The sequence below is a fragment of the Castor canadensis genome, chromosome 17, assembly GCF_047511655.1.
Source record: "Castor canadensis chromosome 17, mCasCan1.hap1v2, whole genome shotgun sequence".
Classification (NCBI taxonomy): Eukaryota; Metazoa; Chordata; class Mammalia; order Rodentia; family Castoridae; genus Castor; species Castor canadensis.
In genome coordinates this window covers 1,419,932-1,438,927 of record NC_133402.1, presented here as the reverse complement: position 1 = coordinate 1,438,927, position 18,996 = coordinate 1,419,932, and the positions used below count along the sequence as shown (strand labels likewise).

Genomic DNA, 18,996 nt, shown 5'->3' with positions numbered 1-18,996 from the left:
AGGCAGAGACATAGGTCCTCTTGCCAGTGCTTGCAGGATGCAGAGGACAAAGTGGAGGGGGAAGAGAGCAGTGGTACACTGAGGAGCACTTCCTATAGTTGGGTGGGCAGCTTTGTGACATGATTCTGGGAATGGGGTTACATGGCTGGGGGCAGTTCTGGAAACTGGCTAGCTGGCTTGTCCTGCTCAACATAGCATTGTTTTCTGCAGCAGTGTCTCTAGTATCTGCTGGGACCTTGCTCTGCCATCTTGGTGGCTAGTCCATGGCAGGAACAGAACCAGAGGGGTTTAGGGATGGGGCAGAGGAGTCATGTTCAGTGCTGAGACTGCTCCAGAAGGCACTCTCCTGTGGCCAGCTCTCATGACCCTTTACAGAGGACATGCCTGGGCCGATAGAAACTCATGTCCGGAGACAGGTATCATAGTTGGAAATCTCTGACTCTCTGCACCACAAGTTCCCTAGCTCAGCCCCACTGACAGCTCTGATAACAGCCTATGAGGTCTTGGGAGCACTACAAAGACATCACAGCCTGGGGCTGGGGCTGGGGTTTCTTAGTACTATTGCCTGTCCAGCAGGTTCCCAGCTCCCTTGACCACGCCCTTGGGCTACCAATTCAAATATGGGGAATATACTAGAACCCAGCCCTTCTATTCATGACCCTAGTTGAGAAGCACATAAAATGTGTCTCTTGGCCCTGAGACAATGCCATCCTAGCTGTCACCAGATGCTATAAGGATGATAGTGGGGGAGCAGCTCTTGCTTCAGGATAGGGTAATGAACACATTACAGACCACCAAATTCTACAGCTCAAAGATGGAAGACATGGCCTGTGCTTGTCCAGGAAATCTATTTGTAACCAGGAACGTTGTCTCTGCCTTGCTACTCCCTACAGAACCACATATGGGCCTGGTCTCCCAGCCTCATGAGCATTCAGAGATGCTGCTGACTGATGGGGCACATCCAAAGGTAAGCCTTGAGCTGGTGAAGAGGCTCAAGTGGTAGAGGGCCTGCTTAACAAGCGTGAGACCCTGAGTTCAAACCCCAGTTCTGTCCCCCCTCCAAAAAAAATCCTATTAACAACAAAAAACAAAGGTCAGGTTTCACATCGCCATAGCTCTGACAGAGACACACATGTCTGTTGTCTACAGAGACCACCACCCACAGGGGTCACTAGGGCCACCCACTTTGGATGCAAAGATAGTAAGTGACCATTCTGGGCTATGAGTCTAGAACTACCTGAAGCTAAAGGAGTCAAGTTGTCTCCACCTGCCCACTGCCTCTGGAATCAGTGCCAGTTGGTACGTAAGCTGCATGTTGCTCTAAGAAAGGGTCAACACTATGATTTCGTCTGTGACAAAGGCGAATGTCTGCTGAGCGCAGAGCAGAACTAGAGTGGGACCTGGATAGATCAGGAACTTCTGTTTTTACATCCTACTCTATAGCTTATTGGTGACCTTCTCACCCATCTGCCACCCCCTAAGCAGTCTTGTGAACACATCTGGGAAGAATTACCGATGTACAGCACAAGCTGCAGAAAATATCTTGGTGTTAATGAAATCAAAGAATCATGTCCTTGCAATTAAAGCAGCTGGCTTATCTTAACTTTCCCCTCAGATTTCCCCAAGCCCTGGGATGACCCCAGCACCTCAGCGGACAAAGACCCCACAGGCTTTACCTTTTCCTCCATGACTGGCGAGGACTGCAGGCAGCGACAGACACAACGGCCAGCACACAGCAGTGACAGCACAGAGGGCAGGACAAGAAGACCACATTAGAGAGTGAAGGGAAAGCCAGCTCCCCTTTGTGCACACTTACAGGGAAAGCACATGGATGGTGACAGTGAGATATTCAGGTGCCCATCTTGTGCTTTTCTCTATACAAATGACAACGGTTACACAGATATTTGCAAGAACAGACATGTGACGCACAAATCCTCTTGGCTTTGACAAGAGACCCTCAGACAGGGACTATGTAGTAGGGCAGCAAATACAGGGGGCACGAGTACTATCACAGAAGCACGCATGTGCATTTGAGCATGGGGACACACACAAACACACAGATGAACATGGTATGGAGCACACAAAGGCACACATGGGCTCCCACTACTGCCAACATCTGCAATGGTCCAAGTAGAGCAATTATTTGAGCTCCCAATGAGTTCATCCTAGAACCTTCAGACTCTGCAAACCATACTAGGAGTGCAAGAAAAGGCCATGTGGGTCCTGAGTGGTCAGCAGCTCAGACTCAGGAGTGGTGAGGGCCTCATGGAGAGCCAGAAGTCTGAGCTCAGAGGGGGACAGACTTAAGTCATCTGCCCTAAAGGACAAAGGTCCAGGGCTTGTTCCCAGCTGGGGCATGGGCCTCAGGAAATATGGTAGGGAAGGCACAAGACCAGAGGAAACTCCTTCAGATTGCTGCAGCAATAGCAGAGGAAGCCAAGTCTGTGGGCTGGTGAGGAAGTTCAATGACACTGGCTGGCTGGGTGGGGTGATGGGGTCAGCCCAGGCCTGGGGTTCTGCCCCTTCCTCTTCCTATCCCCTCAACCCTGGAAGCATGTGCCCCTTTACAGTCAAGGCTCATGTAGGAAAGCAGCCACGGTGCTTTCCCCAGCTGCCGGAGACTAGTGTGAGGAGGCTAGGAGTTTACAAGGTCTGGAGACAACATGGCCACTCTCACTTTAGCCACTGGGAATCACTGCTGGCAGGTTGTGGCAATCAAAGCTTTGCTGTCAGCATGTCTCCTGGAGAGGCTGGAGAGTCCTACTTGTTAAATGAAGGAGCTCCTGGGGCTTCCACTGGGCACGGAGAAGACTCCTCTCAGGTAACCACTCACTCTGGGCATCAGTCTCATTGTTGAGTACCAAAGGCCCTGCACTGCCCAGAGGACATGGCCACAGGACCTGGTCATGGTACTACAGAGGAGACTCACAGATGACCCTTACAAAACAGGTCAAGGGGTTTCTTATAATGGGCATGTGCTGGTTCCCTGAGAGAAGAGGTAGAGCTGCTGTAGAGCCACAAAGGAGACCCAGGATGGGGCCCAGCTGTGTACAGGAGTCAAAACAAGGAGGCAGCACCAGTCTTGGGGCCATGGGTTCCTTGAGAGAAGTGAGATCTCCACAGCCTGCCTGTGTGGAGATGGAGTCAAACTCTGAACACTAGGGAGAAATTGAGGGGTAGACACCACGCTCAGGGAAGACTACTTGGGGCAGTAGGTCCTGGGATGGGGCTTCCTTCCCCTCAATGAGCAGACATTCATGGCAAAGCATGCCCTGCCCTGAGGCCATGGCACGCTTCTCCCTATAGGAGGAATAGATGGTCCCAGTCAGCCCACAGTGACCACCAGAACCTTCAGGGCTTTGGAGTCTAGGTGGCTTCAAACCCAGCTCAGGCTGTGTTCTGGCTGAGCACACAGGGTCCTGGGGCATCCATTTATATAGAATCCATAGTGCTAAGGGTGCTGCTGTCCACTGGGACATAGAAGCCTGGGTTCTTGTGGCCTGCAAACATGGGTTTTGAGGTCACACTACCTAGGCTCCACAATACACTGAGCTGCTCTCCCTGTGCTCTCTATAGTACAGTCTCTGGGACTTGCTGGCAGGAGACAGACAAAAGGTTGTGGAATGCTACAGCTCTCATGGGAAAATGGTGAAAACTTCCAACCTCTGCCCCAGCTCAGACAACTCTGTTCAGCTCTGTACAAAAGCAACATGAACACCTTGATTCCAGCTGGAATTCAAGCTCAGTTACTTAGAAATCCTCTTGGTCATCCTGAAGGCAAGAAGTCAGGATTTCACAGTGTGCTAAAAGGGACGTTTCCTAAGTCACCAACTGGGAAATTCAGTATTTCTACCTCTCAGATGTAATAAACTACAAGGATTACAGTTTGCCAAACTTTCACCCCCATCACCTTTTTATTGGTACTGGAGACCTGTTGACACAGCCTGTGCTGTCCAGGGATCATGAATAATGCAGAGCCCTCTCCCCACGGAAGACAGCAACACAGTGTCTTATGCTGCTAATCCCTTACAGTGTCCTCAGCCCTGTGAGGCCTTCACTCGTGCACATGCATTTTTGTTTTCAGGTCAAAGATGGGCATGTAGAAGCAGTCAGCTTTGTGCAGTCACCCAGAAAAGGGCCAATGACAAAGCCCAGAGCTGCACATCCCGAATCTTCTTGTTTGAAGATAGCACCCACGGAATAGTCAGGCACAGAGGAAAGCGTTTCCAAGGGGCCTTTATGTGGTGTGACCAGAGGCTTCCTCTAGCCTAGCTTTGGCTTTGGAAAGTCTAGCCACAGAAACCAGGGGGATGGACTGCTGCCTGGCTCCAGCAGTAGTTCTGGTTTCAGGCCCTTCCCTTCATCTGATGGAGACTTAGAACTTCCAAGTCTAGGTCTCTGTCTCTGGTCACCCACCTACCCCCTTGAGCTGGCAACGCCCTGGACATGACCTTTGACACTCTGTTCCCTGGGGCTTGTGGTCCAACTTTGTCCTGTCTCAAAAGGCAAAGAGAATGGGGAGAAGACTGGCTTTGCTGCCTGAGCAAAACCAATATTGAATTCTGAACTTGGACCATGCAGAGACCTGGGGATCTGCTGGCATCATCCTGCCCCACAGAAGGAATGAGGCTCAATGCGGGGCTGGGCAAGGTGGCCTGAGCATTCTTCTCCCATTTGGGCAGCTAGTGGTGGTATGTTCTAGTCTCTTCAAATGTGGAGTAGTGAACACTAAGCCACCTGTCTGAGGAAAAACATGTATATATTTCACATAGACCCTATTCTTAGATTTCATAAAACTCAACCTGATTGACTCTATCTTCTTTATTTTATAAATGAGAAAATGAGATGAGAAGAGTTGGGTCACTATATGAGGCCACTAACAAGTGCCAGAGATGGTCTTCAAAGCCACCCCATCATGCTGACTCCTTCACGTGCTTCTTATAGGACACAATCTTCCCCACCTGGCCCTTTCCTCTGGTATCACTGTTTGAGGCTCTGACACAAGGATAGAGTACTGCCTGGTTCCACCTTGGTGAAAAGCCTGCATGTTGTTGCAAATCCTTCCTATGTTTGCAAGTGACTGCGAAAGTACCACGAATACTGATTTTGAGGTTTCAAATATATTTTAGAGAGAAGGAAAATTTGCAAACATGGAATCCTTGAATAGTGAGGATTGACTGTATAAATTTTCCTGGGCCTCAGAAAGAGACCTAGGACTGCTTCTCCCTCCATCCACTAGAAACCTGCTCTCTCAGCCCACCTACCTCCGCCCTGGCAGGCTGCTCTCTGGCTGGCTGCTGCCCCCCACCTGCTGCATCTTGGACCTCTCGATGTGCTCCACGTAGGTTTGAATCATCTGCCAAAGAGAGGCCTGTCATTAGTACTGCCTACTGAGCCCCACTGCCATTATTCAGACACACTGCTCAGATGGAAATAGCCCAGTTTAGGGAAATGGAAGCTAATCACCAAAGAAGGCACTAGAAAGGGCAACCAGACATCACCAGCAAATTGTAGGTGTCAGGTTGTGGCAGCTTACACCTACTTGTACCCCAGGTGGGGCACAACTGGCACCTACCTCTGTGTGCCGCTGGTGCAGAGCGTTGTACTCCTTCTTCATCTCTGACTCCCGCTCTTCTAACCGGGAGACTGCAAAACACAAGACTGTGGGTCAGCTACACAGTCTACCCCGCATAGTTCAGTACTTCTCTCATGGACTGCAACAAGACTCTGAAACCTAGTGTATACTGGCTAGACTGTAACTGGCCAGTCTGGGTGGCACACATGTGAGAATGCTCCATTCTGCTGGGAAGAAAATCAGGATGGGCAAAACTCACAAAGTGATCTCTGCTCAAGAGAGACAGGAGTTTCCAAAACTTAGGTGAAACTCACAGCATGTGCCACGTGTAGTAAGAAGTGGATGAGGGCGGGGTGGGGTGTAGTTTAGTAGCAGATCACTTTCCTAGCAGGAACCAGGCCCTGGACTCAATCCCCAACATCTCAAAAAAAAGAAAAAGTGAGTGAAAAGCTGATGGAGACAGAGAATTGACGTGAGGAACCTCTGAGACACATTAAAGAATGACAGAATGTCAGAAGTGTGGGATGAACAAACAGCAATGTCCCTTACACATCGAGGGCTGCTGGAAAGACCAATTCATGACCATGTCCCCTCCCTAAATTGGTGGCTGCAGAGTGGTCCCTTCTAGTCCCACATGTGCCTGCCCAAACAGCAGGACTGACCAACAGGCTAACTGGCAACATCGGCTAGGTGGCTTGACCCTGTCCCACAGATGGAGCCAACACTCCTCTGGGCTTGGACAACTTTCTCTGCAGCTCTCTGTTCAATGCTCTGTTGGAAAGCTGACAAGACAAGGCAGAGACAGGACACATGAAACTGGCATGCCCTGGCACTGGTTCTCACCTGTCCTCAGTGGGAGTCTCCTGCCTCCTGGTGTATGCCCAAAATTGATTTAGCAAATTACATGATTCCACAGCTCACGGCAGTATATGTTCAAATTCTGTGGCCTGGGTGTGACCTGCTTGGCAGAGTCTGTAGAGGTTGCTCTGCACAGTCCCAGTGTATGCATCTGTGGTGGTGTGGGCACCCCTCTCTGAGGCATAGCACAAGCATCAGCTCAAGGCAGTTTCAGCTCCATTTTCCCTCCAGGAGCACAAAACACTTAAAGACACTGGTACCCAGTACACACAAGACTTACAGAGATAGCACAGAACACATGTGACTTACAGACTCTAACACCCAACACTGTGACTTATAGTCACCAATACCTGGCACGTGTGACTTACATCGCACCCATCACACGTAACTTAGACTAGCGCCCAATGCTTCTGACTTACAGACACCAGCACCCAACACTCATGACTTAAGAGTCACCAGCACACACACATGGCTTACAGACACTAGCACTCAATGCACACATGACTATAAGGCATGTGACTTATAGACATCACCACCCAAGAGACACCTAACTCATAGGTGCTGATGCACATCACATGTGACATGTACATACTGATGCACAACCCACAAAAGAGGGAGGAGAACTACATGTCAGGCATCTTCTGAGCCCGGCCCCTGCTCTGTCCCTTGGAGGGGTGGACTGTCTGTGCATGTGTCTCTAGAGAGGACTGTGGCAGTGGAGCCTCAGGAGCCCCCTTGGCCTTCTGCTGGGGTAGCTGTGCAGGTACCACCTGGCTCGGGGAGCTTCCCATCTGGTCCTCAAGCCTGGTGCTGACCCCATGAATGACTTCAGCCTGTAATCTGAGTTGGTATTTTTTTCCTCCAAGAAAGAAACTGAAAAGTTTTCACATATGAAATGTACTGTAGCAAAAGGAGTTTTACAGACAGTATCTGTATAATTACAAAGAGGGTTTATCTATGTATTAAAACAAACCTTTAGGTTACTGCTCATTTGTAAATACCAGCCATATGGGAGCTGCTGGCCCTCTGGTCACCTACTGACTCTGACTTGTCACTAGGCCATTAGCCTAGCACAGTGACCTCTAAGTTTTGCCCTGGGATAGTAACAGGCTCTACCTATCAAATCAGTTTTTTCCTCAATTTTGGATTTTAACTTTTCAGAGAAGTGAAGGCTGCTGCCATCCAAGGTAACCAGTAAAGCAGCAAATAGGTTCAGTCATCTAATTACAGAAAACTAAGATTAAACAGGTAACTCTAACATTGACACTACAGTTTAAAGTATAGCTATGGACACTAAAATAAATGTTCTTAAATTAGTAATTAAAAAAAAAAAACCACCACCCTTTCTTTGTCTGACCCATGGGGACAGGATTTTCCCACAGATACCCTTAATCAGTCATGACTCCCTCCTAAGATCTGTCACTACAGAAGTGGTTCCATCAGTGGACCAATTGTCAGCTCCACAGTGACCAGCACTCCTTACCTGGGTGGGGAGACGTGAACCCATGGCAATAGGTGCTTTGTTCAACAGGATCCCAGGAGGACCACAGGTTTGTCATTTTAGGGTCAGGTTACACTACTAAGTGAACATGCTATGTGGTCAAAGGGGCCTTACTTGAGTTTCTGATTTCCACAAAAGACCTGACGCTGATTACAGAAACACACAGTAATGTGAAAAGATAAAATAAGTGGTTGAAAGAATCACAGTAAAAAGAAAATAAGGCCATCATTGGCTGTCTGCGCAAAGGCTCTGTTATTCTTCCCAGCTGGATCACTAGAACAACACACACATTCAATCCGCCTCATCTCCCACCAACCACTTACTCTGATCTGCATAGTTTTTGGCCTTCAGTTCCAGCTGGCGAGTCAGAAACTCATAGTGTTCCACCTGCATTTGAAGCTCTTTCTTCTCTTGTTCCAAGGCATCTTCAAACTCAATGAATTTCTATGCACGGAAAAGACAAAGAGTAGGCATCGTGGATGTGCTGGCAGGAAGGCGACTTCAAGGACCCGAAGAAGCTAGAGATGCCTCCACAGCCAATAAGCTGGCCAGTGGCAGGGCCAGAGTGGGGGTTGCCCCATCCCAGACCTTGGGTTCCCATTCCTTCAGAGTGTCTTCTCTCTTGGCACGTCAAGCCCTGAGAACAGGCAAGAACACTCCACTGACCAGCTAATGTCATCCATGAAGGGCTATGAATTCTGGTCAGGGTTGCTTTCAACACCCATGTGATCTGGGCCATCACATAGGGCCTCATGTGAGGGAGCGCCCATGTTTAGTTAACACTCTGCTATTGTGATCTGGAAATTTTTAGCAAATTTTGAACACACGGCTTCACAAATGGTGTAGTTAGTCCTGTTTGCAAAAGAATAGGATGATACCTGTCAGTACTAAACTTCTAAATGAGGGAAAAGCTGGCTTTCTTTTAATCTGTATTTCAATTACACCTCAGTTAATCATTACTAGATTAACAGTACCAAGCATTCCTCATAGTCCCTGAAAAAGGCCAGGGGACTAGTCTAGTTTGGTGTCTTAATCTTACGGGGAGAGTTTCTGAGCAAAATTATTATCAAACCAAGTGAAAAGAAACCACTTTGCAAAATGAAAGAGTCTCCTTTTTATTTATTTATTGTAGTACTGGGGATTGAACCCAGGGCCTTGTGTTTACACTCTTGCCACTTGAGCTATGTCTCAACCCTTTTGTTTTTGAGACAGGGTCTCAACACTACTTTTGCCTGAGCTGGCTTCAAAATCTCAAACTTCATGCTTCAGCCTTCTAGTGCTGAGATTACAGATGTGGAATAGCACATTTGGCTTGAAAGATACTCTTGACAGGTCCAAGGAAGAGAGGTGGCAATGAAGGCCCTGAGTGTGGACCCAGCCTCTGCAGAGGGGTCCAGGACAGGCAGGCGGCACCTTGCCACCAGGTATAATTACTATAGTAGTGGGGTATGGGAGGGGGTGGGGGTATCAATACCTCAGTTTTACTGAGTAAAAAAAGGGAATATTGTCGGGAAATTTCATTTGCAGGAAGCACAAATACCAGGTCAGCTCTTAAGACAAAGCTTCTGAGAAGAGAAGAATATAAAACTAACAGTGGTCTGAGCAACTGGGAAGAGTAGATTCATCTGTGCAGGCCATGACTGGCTTCCTGTAATAACCCATCTAGCCCCACCCCATGTGGATGCCCCTTCTGCAGCAGTCTCTAAAAGGTCTTTGTGCTGAAGCTACTGGGCTTCTGCTGAAGGATGACTCATTCTGCGTGGAAAACTCCAGACGAGGGGCAGCAAAAAAGAGGCTATAGCGGGGCTAAGGACATAGCATGAAGTTTAAATAAAATGAAGAAAAAATAAACCTTCACAGTCAGGAAAATTCAGGGTTTTTGTGCAATTGTACAAAAAAATGAAAAGAAGTGATTTTGAATTAGCTGTGAATACAACCAGCAAAAAAAGAATACGTAAATGCTATTGATAAGTTTTGTGTATATTGGGAGGGTGCTGGGGATGGAATCCAGGGCTTCATATACATAAGCATGTACTCTGTCATCGAGCTACATCTCCAGACCAAGAGTTTTTTAATTGGATAATCTTAATACCTACAACTTAAAAAAGATGAAACTGGGTGCCGGTGGTGCACAGCCGTAATCTTAGCTACTTGGGAGGCTGAGATTGGGAGGATTGAGGCCAGCCCCAGCAAATAGTTCTCAAGACTCCATGTCCAAAATAACCAGAGCAAAATGGACTGGAGGTGTGGTTCAAGTGGTAGAGTGCCTGTTCTGCAAGCAGGAAGCCCTGAATTCAAACCCCAGCCCTACAAACAAACAAACAAACAACCCCTCCCACAAAAACCATAACTCTACTGTTCACAGTTAGTTAAACTTGTGATACTTCCAAATTTGTGGCCCAGTCTGGGCTTGAATTCACAACTCTCCTGCCTCAGCCTCCTGAGTGCTGAGATTATAGACATGCACCACCACATTCTGGTCGACTTTTCCTTTCTTTAAGCCACTCACTGCCCAACTCTGAGCTGTGTCACTCAGGATGCACATAAAGAACATGGTCCTTTGGTGATGGTGTCCTTTCACTAGAACTTTTCCCACCTAGGTTTCATCGCAATACCTGCATTTGATATTTGGGACTCATCTGAAAGATTTACAAACTAAAGACAATGTAGGGACAGTCCCTCCAGAGTCCCAGATTAAGACGGTTGTTTTGTGCACATACTAATCACAATTCAGAGTTTATGTGAAAGTATCATCTGTCTAACCAAGGCTAATTAAGGTGTCTTGTGACATGTGATCCCACAAATGTGTAAGGCCACTCGCAACAGGTCTTTTGAGAACCCTACAGAGCAATGACTACCAACTGTAAGAGGAAAAACCTCATGGGTATCTCACACCTGCAGTCGAGGAATGCAGTGCCTGATTCTCACTTCCAAGTGCCAATGTGGCACTTCTAAGAGAGGGTTTTAAGATAGGCTTCACCCTCCTCCCTCTAACCAAGTGCCCTCTTTCAAAACTGAATTCAGCTTTTGTTTTCAGGATTTGCTTTTTGATGTATTTCAAGATACATATTAAAATAACCTGACAGTACAGGCTCTTCCAAAATTTAGTAACCTAAGTCAGTTTTTCTTAGAATTTCACGGAATGAGATCACGTATCCCATTTCATATGTAAAAAAAGCAAAATGAAGAAGTCAATTGAGCTACTAGGGAAGCAGAAATGGGGAGGGTCAACAGTCCAGGGAAAAAGTTAGTGAGCACCCCCCCATCTCAAAAAACAAGCCAGGTATGGTGGTTCATGCTTGTAAACCCAGCTATGCAAGAAGCATAGGTAGGAAGACTGAAGTCTAAAGCTAGCTCTGGGCAAAAAGCACAAGCCCCATTCAAAAAATAACTGAAGTAAAAAAGGGAAGTGGCTGTGGCTCAAGTGGTAGAGCACCTGCCTAGCAAGCACAAGTCCCTGAATGCAAACTCTAGTACTGGGGAAAAAAACCCAAAAAACCAAACTGAGCTCTCCTGTCAAATGTAAAATCAGGATGACAACAAAACCAGTATTTGAGACCCCCTGGATACAGAGAGATAACAGCAAACTCTCATAATGGACTAATTAGACTTTTGTAACTTCTGTATCCAAATGTATTCTGCTGGTAAAGTAAACTGACATTTTTAGATTGAGCCCTTTCTTCTCTCTTAAGAGTCCTGTGGGCCGGGGTCACCCATAGGAACTCGTCCAATGGTGGCTGGTTTGTTAGAAATGAATGCCAACAGGAATCAAAGATCATGCTCTTTTGTATTATTGATCTAGGTGGGAGTTAATTTCAAATAAAATGCTTTTTTGTTGTTGTTTTTTGAGACAGGGCAACAGGCTGGCCTTGAACTCTCTATCCTCTTGCCTCAGCCTCCCAAGTGCTGGGATTACAGAAGTGACCCATCATGCTTGGCTCAAAAATGTTCTTTTTTGGTCTTTTGTCTTCAGTAGGCAGAGAGGCAAAGACCTGGGTGCTGATGCAGGATACTAAACCCAGCCAAGACAGTTCTCCCATGGCTAAGTCCTGGTATCTCTACATCACCATCAGACATTTACCCAAAGCTGATCAGGGGCAGTAAAACTCAAAGAACAGAAGTTTCTTTAGAGCCATCTTTATACTTTCACAACTGTATAACCACCTACGTCTGAAATGCAGGCGAGTAGGTGGTGAGGGTGGCTCTGGAGTTACAAAAGCTGATTCCTAGGCCCACTGGGCAGCACATACGCAGAGGCAGGGATGTTTCTGTATTCATGTGTTAGAGGAGGGCCGGAGATCTTGCCACAGCTCAGGAATGTAGCAAGTGTTCCTTACATCTACATTAAAAGAACAATTGATCCAGTGTCTGCCTTAAACTCATGCCAACAATTGGTTTAGTGCACACTTATTTTTACAATTGGTAATAAAAAAAAACAAGAAAAGAAAAATCATCCATACCAGGGGAAGTAAGAAAAATGAATGTAAAACTAAAACCTGCTTAAAATGTCCCACTTTGTGAAAAATCTCCCTGGGAAAAAGTACTTTCATCTTTATCCTCTGCAGCATTTTTCCTAGTTCACACTAGTTTCTAAAGCTTCCTAATCTACTCCAGCTTCTGCTTCCCTCCTGGATGATGGTCTAACAGGATACCTGCTACAGTACTCAGGTTGTTATTTCAGACACTGACCCTTGCTCTCAAGAAAGGGGCATTCTAAGCTTGAGACAGACATGGATCCAAGGCTGAGCAAGCAGTCCCGATGTGTGTTTCTTTGGGTATTTGTTTGCTATAGAGGAGGAGAGGTGATAAAAAGGCTGGCTTAGGAAAGGTCAGGGAACAGGAGCATAAAATGAGGCATTGAATGGAAGGAGCGACACCGAAAATCACAGGAAACAGATGAGGCTTGAGGAAAAGGGCACATACGACACTTTAATAACAGGCTTTGAATCTATCTTTGTTGATAACAGGAATCTAAATTTCCTAATTCCCATCTCAGAAATACCACCAAGTGGAGGTACAACATCCTTGAGGAGAGAGGCCTGTCACATTTAACCTGCCATGCCCCAAATCTCTTGCCCCTAACAGATGCTCAAAAAGTATTAATGACAACATGAGCTCCAAATGTCCATAAAAACTTCATTTAGTGACTGGGATGTGTTCTTAGAATGGGCCAGTCCTGGCACCATGTCAAAAGATTTCAGCCTCTTGAGTTTTCTGGCTTCCTTTACCAGTCCTGTGGTTAACAGTACATCCACCAGCACAAACAAACCTGCCCCTGGGCAGTGCCTGTGCCAAAACCCTATAATGGAACATCTGATAAATGCGTCAAGGCCCTATAAAAGTGAAGCCCCCATAGCTCAATAAACAGGCAGGTGGTTAAAAACCCATACATGGAGACCAGTATAGTGAAGCATGCCTGTAATAACAACACTGGGGGCTGAGGCAGGAGAATCTCAAAATTTGAGTCCAGCCTGGGCTACAGGTAAGATACTGTCCAACAAATAAGCAACAACAAAAAGCCTACAATGTAACATTGCAATGAAGGAACAATTTGGACATATCTCAAAACCATGATGCTTTATGAAAGAAGTCAAACAGAACATATGCACAATTTCATTACATTCTAGAAGATGCAAATTAATCCATAGTGGCAGAAAGCAGATCAGTGGTCACCTGGAGGTGGGAGGCAGGGAAAGGCAGAGGATAGGATCACATAGGGGAACTCCAGGGTGGTGGGCACCTTCTCTGCCCTCACTGTGGGGACAGAATAGAGGCTTACGGGAGCATTAAAACATCAAATTGGACACTAAGCATGTGCAGTCATGTATATCAATGATCCCTCAATAAAATTGTTAAGTCCCTGCCCCGCCCCCACCACCACAAAAAGAGAAAGAATAAAGAAAAGGAAGCCCAGGATAAAAGATTCAATCCTGTGCCCATCAGCAAAATTTCCAGGTGCCAGGGATTTCCCAGCAGACCTCTTTCCAGCCCTGTGAGGATTTCATCACCTCCCTTGCTGTTTCCTCAACAGCTGGCAACCCCCACCCCATAGCACAATATTTTCTTCTACTTGGTCTCCTGTATCAGAAACCCACTGCTTTGGGATCGCCCTTCTTTCTGGGCCATGTTCACTGGAAAGAAACCTAACCTGCCCTATAAGTATCTTCCTTTCTTGCCTAAAGCTAACTTAGAAATATTTATCACTTGCCTGTATATGAGGGTGACTCAGTCAGACTGTCCGTGACTGCATTGTCTAGTATTGTTATGCCAGTCATATGTGGCTATTTCACCTCAAATAATTACAAGGAGAAACAAGGTTGGAGGTGTGTTGCTGTGAAAGCACTTGCCTAGTATGTGTGAGCCCCTGAGTTCCATCTCCAGCACTGAGAGATGGGAGAGAGAGGAGGAGGGGGCAGTGGCGGTGGGGGGCGGGGGGGGGGGAAGACCCCAGTTCCTCAGTTTCATGAGCCACAATGGAAGTGCTCAAGGGCCTCCTGTGATTATTGGCTACTGAATCAGACAGCTGTTCCAAAGAGGTAGCCTTTGACCCTCAGGAACCCAAGCATCAGTGCACAGATGTACACAGAGGTGGGAAAGTCAGCTTTCTCACATAAAGAGGACTAGCATCTCTAGGGTGTGCAGCCAGGAAGAAGAGAGGGTATCACCCCCTTTGGAGTTGCCAGAGTGAGGCACAACAGGTGGATGATGGGGACCATTCATACTCTCCCCAGGGCTGTTAGGTGATAGGGAATCTGGAGGGGACACAGTGGCTGGGTAAAATCCTTGGAGGGTTAGGCAATGGGAGCAGCACATGTAGGGGAGGAAGTGGAAGACCAGGTTTCTTCCCATCCTAACAGTAAGTGGGAACTAGAGAAATCATCCAGGTCTTGTATCACTTCCGGACATCCATCTCCCACATAGTATGTCACAGGCTCTGCAGTCCTGGCTCTTTCTTCCTGCTGAGGACAAGTCTAGTCATAAGATTACCTGAAAGCCAGACCAGAACACATCCTATGAAGTGACTGATCTGAGCTGTCACATGTCAAGGTCACAAAGACGAGAGAATAAGGATTTATTCTACAACATAGGGAAGACTGCAGGGATTTATAGGAGCCCTAAGCCTTAGGGTGAGAGAAAAAGAGAAATGAGAGCCTGCAATCCTAGCTACACGGGAAGTGATTTGGAGGATCGTGATCCAGACAGGCACTATTTCAAAACCAACAACACAAAAAGGGCTGGCGGAGTGGCTCAAGTGGTAGAGTGCCTGCCTAGTAAGTGTGAGGCCCTGAGTTCAATCCCTAGTACTAGAAAACAAAAACAACAGCAACAAAAAAGCAAAGTGGGAGAAGACTCCTCTGGGAGAGGAATATTATTTTTATAACTTTTCTGTATATTATTTCAAAGTTTTTTTTTAACTTATATTTAAAAGTCCTGGTTTTGTAGGAACTGATTTTCATCAGTATTTGACTCTGCCATCTACCTGCTGCCTCCGTGGCCCAGAGGATCCTGCCACAGCAAGATACAGAGCTCCAGTCCAGAGGCCTCCAGAGCCCAGCGAGCCTCCCCTCTGTTCTTTCTGGCTGGAGGCACCTCTTTGCTGCCGTCTTTTAGAGTGAATAGTGCAGCTCTGCAATGGAGAGCTTGCCAAGCATGCACGGGGGAATATTTTTTTTTTTCTAAAGTGACTTGCTTTACTCCTGGTGACTGGTACTTCTATGCTGGACTAACTTTTGTAGGCGATGAGGAAAGACAGCTCTGGTCACCACATCTTAATAGCCTTAGCTAGAACAATCAATCTTTAAATACTGCTCTTAGGAGTATAAAAGCTTAGTGGTAGAGTACTTGCCTAGCATGTGCAAGGCCCCAGGTTGGATCCCTAGTATAGCAGGGAAAAAACCTGCTCTTAATATTACAACATGGCAGAAGGAGAAATTCAACACTCTGTGGAGGCAGTGGTAAATTTACTATTTGTAACAGGAGAACAAGAGCAAGAGCTTCTGATCCAATGTATTAATAACTCACATATGAAAGATCATCTTTATTGAATAGGGTCATGGTGTTTGGGCCTCCCACAGCTTAATACTATCCAAATGTTCTTCTATGATTTTGCTTAACTAGAGAATAGTAAGTCTTGGACCAAACTCTCCTTCAAATACCGAATCATCAGCAAATACCCACAAGCATGTCTTGTGGCTGGAGGATCCACCTAATGTGCTTGAGATGAGCTGAGGAATGCTACTCACAGTTTATGTAGGGCTAAGGAGATTATAAGGCAAATAATGATTACCAATACTCATTGTCTCAAACATTTTTCCTCTTATAAGTGCTCAATCACGGCAAGAAAAGAGGCTGCCTGGGAGCATAGCAAACACAGCCGCCGTGCTTGAGCCTCCCTCTGAGATTGATTATACAAGGTCCCCTTGGCCCTGGCACAGTCATCTGCCCCTTTCCAACCCCCTTCTCTTCCAGTGGGCAAGAAGTAAGGGATTAAAACTACCTGTATCAGAACCTGTCCAATCTGAAACTGGTGGACTGGTTTCAGTGCATGAGGCTCAGCGCTTGCCGTCCACGGCTGTCCCAAGACTCCATGAGGGACTCTGTCTTGACTGCTAAATCTACTCCGCCGCAATTCTCTAGGCAGCCAATAGCCAGAGGTGACACTTGGCACTTGAGATGGAACTGATTTGCCACGTCTGGCAACCTACTCACTTGACGGAGGCAGCCACTGCAGCCCAGAGAGGAGAGAGGTTGTGTGAGGTGTATTTCTCCTGAGGGCAGGATGGTGCCAAAGCGGCTTGGGTCCCTCACCCTAGTCCCAGAGAATTAGCCACTCAGCATCAGGACATACTGGGGATCTCTTACTGTGGTTATTAAGGTCACGAAGTAGAGAATAGGGATGTTTGCTCCTTTAAAAAAAAAAAAACACAAAAAATAAAAAAAGTCTTGCAGATTCCTGACTCTCAGAAATCTGCAGGCTGCTCAGGTTACCCACCTCTGACTAAGCCTTATGGAGCAGAGTGGCTAGAACAGCATCCCTGACAGCTCACCCCAACTACTCTGCACCACAACGCGCCTGCAGAGCCCGTGATAGCCAGCTCCTGGGCTGTCACACATATCTGTGATCATGAGGCCCGCTTAGAAAAAAGAAGCTGGCCCACAGTGACAAAACTGAAAATAAATGTCCACTTGATTCCATAAAGGTGCTAGAATCTAGAATGTTTATAGTACTTAGCCCTTTGCTTTAGTTGTAACATAACCCGAGGTCTTTCCAAGGGCGTGCTTTTCGCATTTAACCACCGCCTCTACCTGGCCAGCCCATCGTTTGTTTGCTTCTTGCTCTGCTCATGAAGCGCTCTTTGCAGCTTCTCTGAACAGCTGGGGCAATGCTAGGTTTTGGCATTGCAGCACTCTCTGCAAGCCACATGCACACCCACTACTCTTCGTCTAGCCTGAGTGTAAGTGGGAGGGCAGAGGCATCCTTTTTGGAGGCTGAGTTGGCACTGCACAGAGCATGGTGCCTAATCCAGCCAGAGCTCACTTTTAGGTCACAAGGTTACAACTCAGCCTTAAGACTGTCCCCTTTGATTTTCTCCTTTTAGTTCCTCCTCATCCACTATTTTGACCACACAAGTAGAGGGAAGAAGAAAAGGAAACCACCTGAAACCTCCACCAGGTATCAAAAGGCCTCAGAGTGGTTAGAGCAGTGGAAGGCAGTGCCGAGCACAAGGAGGGCGAGGGTCAGCTATAGCTCCATGGCTGCACCAGGAGAGTCCCAGAACTCCAGACTTCTAGGGAGCAGCCCTAGAAGCAGGGACTCACCCCTACAGCAGTAAGAACCCAGGCCAGGCTCCAAGGTCCACTCTGAATCTTGGTCAGGTTGCTTTGACAACAATGTGGGCTTTGTTAGCCCCTCCACTTCTCCAGTCAGTTCCTTTCCAGTAAAATGACTGGGATCACTCTGAGCTCTCACATCATAGGAGCTCTTGCAACCCTATGTTGAGAGCTCCAAGCCAGTCTGGCAGTGTCTGAGCATCCTGATCTACAGAAAACAGCCTCTCGACAGACACAAGAGCCACAAGCAAATCAAATCACCATAAGGAGGAATGACTCACGATAAACACACTTTAACCCAAAATAGGGCACAAACTTAGTTTAAGATAAAGCCAAAATAGCCAAACAATTTTTAATTTCAATAGTAGCCTCTAACACTGAGTGAATGTAACTGAAAAGGAATTTAACCTCATTTAAGAAGACACTTCCTATCCTAATTCCAAGAGCATCGCTTACTCCCCAAAGAGCCCGAATTTCTGGGCTTGGAGATCATCTAGGGCAACTCGTTCCTTTGACTGACGGAAAAATCAAACTCCAGAGCGGGCAGGTGCGGCAGCCAAGGTCACAGGCGAGCAGACAGGGAGCCCACGTCCCCGAACTCTGCAAAGGCCAGGCTCTGGGTCCGAGCATGACCGGGAGGAATGCAATGTGCGCTGCCCTGCAGCCAGGGACCCCCTGACCCGCTCGCCGCGGAGCGGCCTGCAGTGCCGGGCCGCCCCAGCCCACCACCGCGCGCTCCCCACGCGAACGCCCCGCTCCACGGCCCGGGAGTCCGGGGCCCACGCACCTCCTCGGCCTGCTTGCGCAGCGCCTTCTCGCGCTCGTACTGCGTGAGCAGCTGCTCGTTGTCCTCGCGCAGCAGCTCCAGCTCCACCTCGTGCTCCTGGTTCTCGCTCAGCACCGAGTCCAGGTTCTCCAGCACGTTCACCACCAGCGGCATGAGCTCCTTCACCACCTCCTCGTCATAGCAGTGGATGAGGCGCTCGAACTCGCGGTAGATGGAGCCCGCCAGGCCTGATACCCGCTCCGACATTACCGAACCGGAGCAGTAGTCGTCCTGGTACACCACCACGCCGCCGCCCTCGTCCATCTGGATTTCCATCATTGTGGCCGCCAGCGCGGCCAGCTCCGGCTGCCCGGGTCCGCAGGCCGCTGTGGTCTCAGGCTGCGCCGCCGCCGCCGCCGCCTCTGCTGCTCAGGCCGCACCCGTCACTCGCCCGCCGGAAGTCCC

General features: G+C 47.8%; 1 protein-coding gene across 15 annotated transcripts in view; it reads right to left on the bottom strand.

The window, feature by feature from the left end:
• Mapk8ip3 (mitogen-activated protein kinase 8 interacting protein 3) overlaps positions 1 to 18,994 on the bottom strand; it is a 45,727-nt gene extending 26,733 nt beyond the window's left edge. For 7 of the 15 annotated variants that reach the window (XM_074060477.1, XM_074060482.1, XM_074060485.1 and 4 more), the window contains exons 1-4: positions 18,553 to 18,993; positions 8,258 to 8,378; positions 5,576 to 5,646; positions 5,265 to 5,356 (exon numbers count right to left, since the gene is read on the bottom strand). In XM_074060477.1, coding sequence (XP_073916578.1) covers positions 5,265 to 5,356; positions 5,576 to 5,646; positions 8,258 to 8,378; positions 18,553 to 18,870 — 602 coding nt within the window. In that variant the 5' untranslated portion in view covers positions 18,871 to 18,993. Of the gene's footprint in view, positions 1 to 1,676; positions 1,701 to 5,264; positions 5,357 to 5,575; positions 5,647 to 8,257; positions 8,379 to 18,552 lie in introns of all 15 variants that reach the window. The other 8 variants (XM_074060474.1, XM_074060476.1, XM_074060480.1 and 5 more) reach the window with 2 other exon arrangements.
• Positions 18,995 to 18,996: the final 2 nt, after the last annotated feature.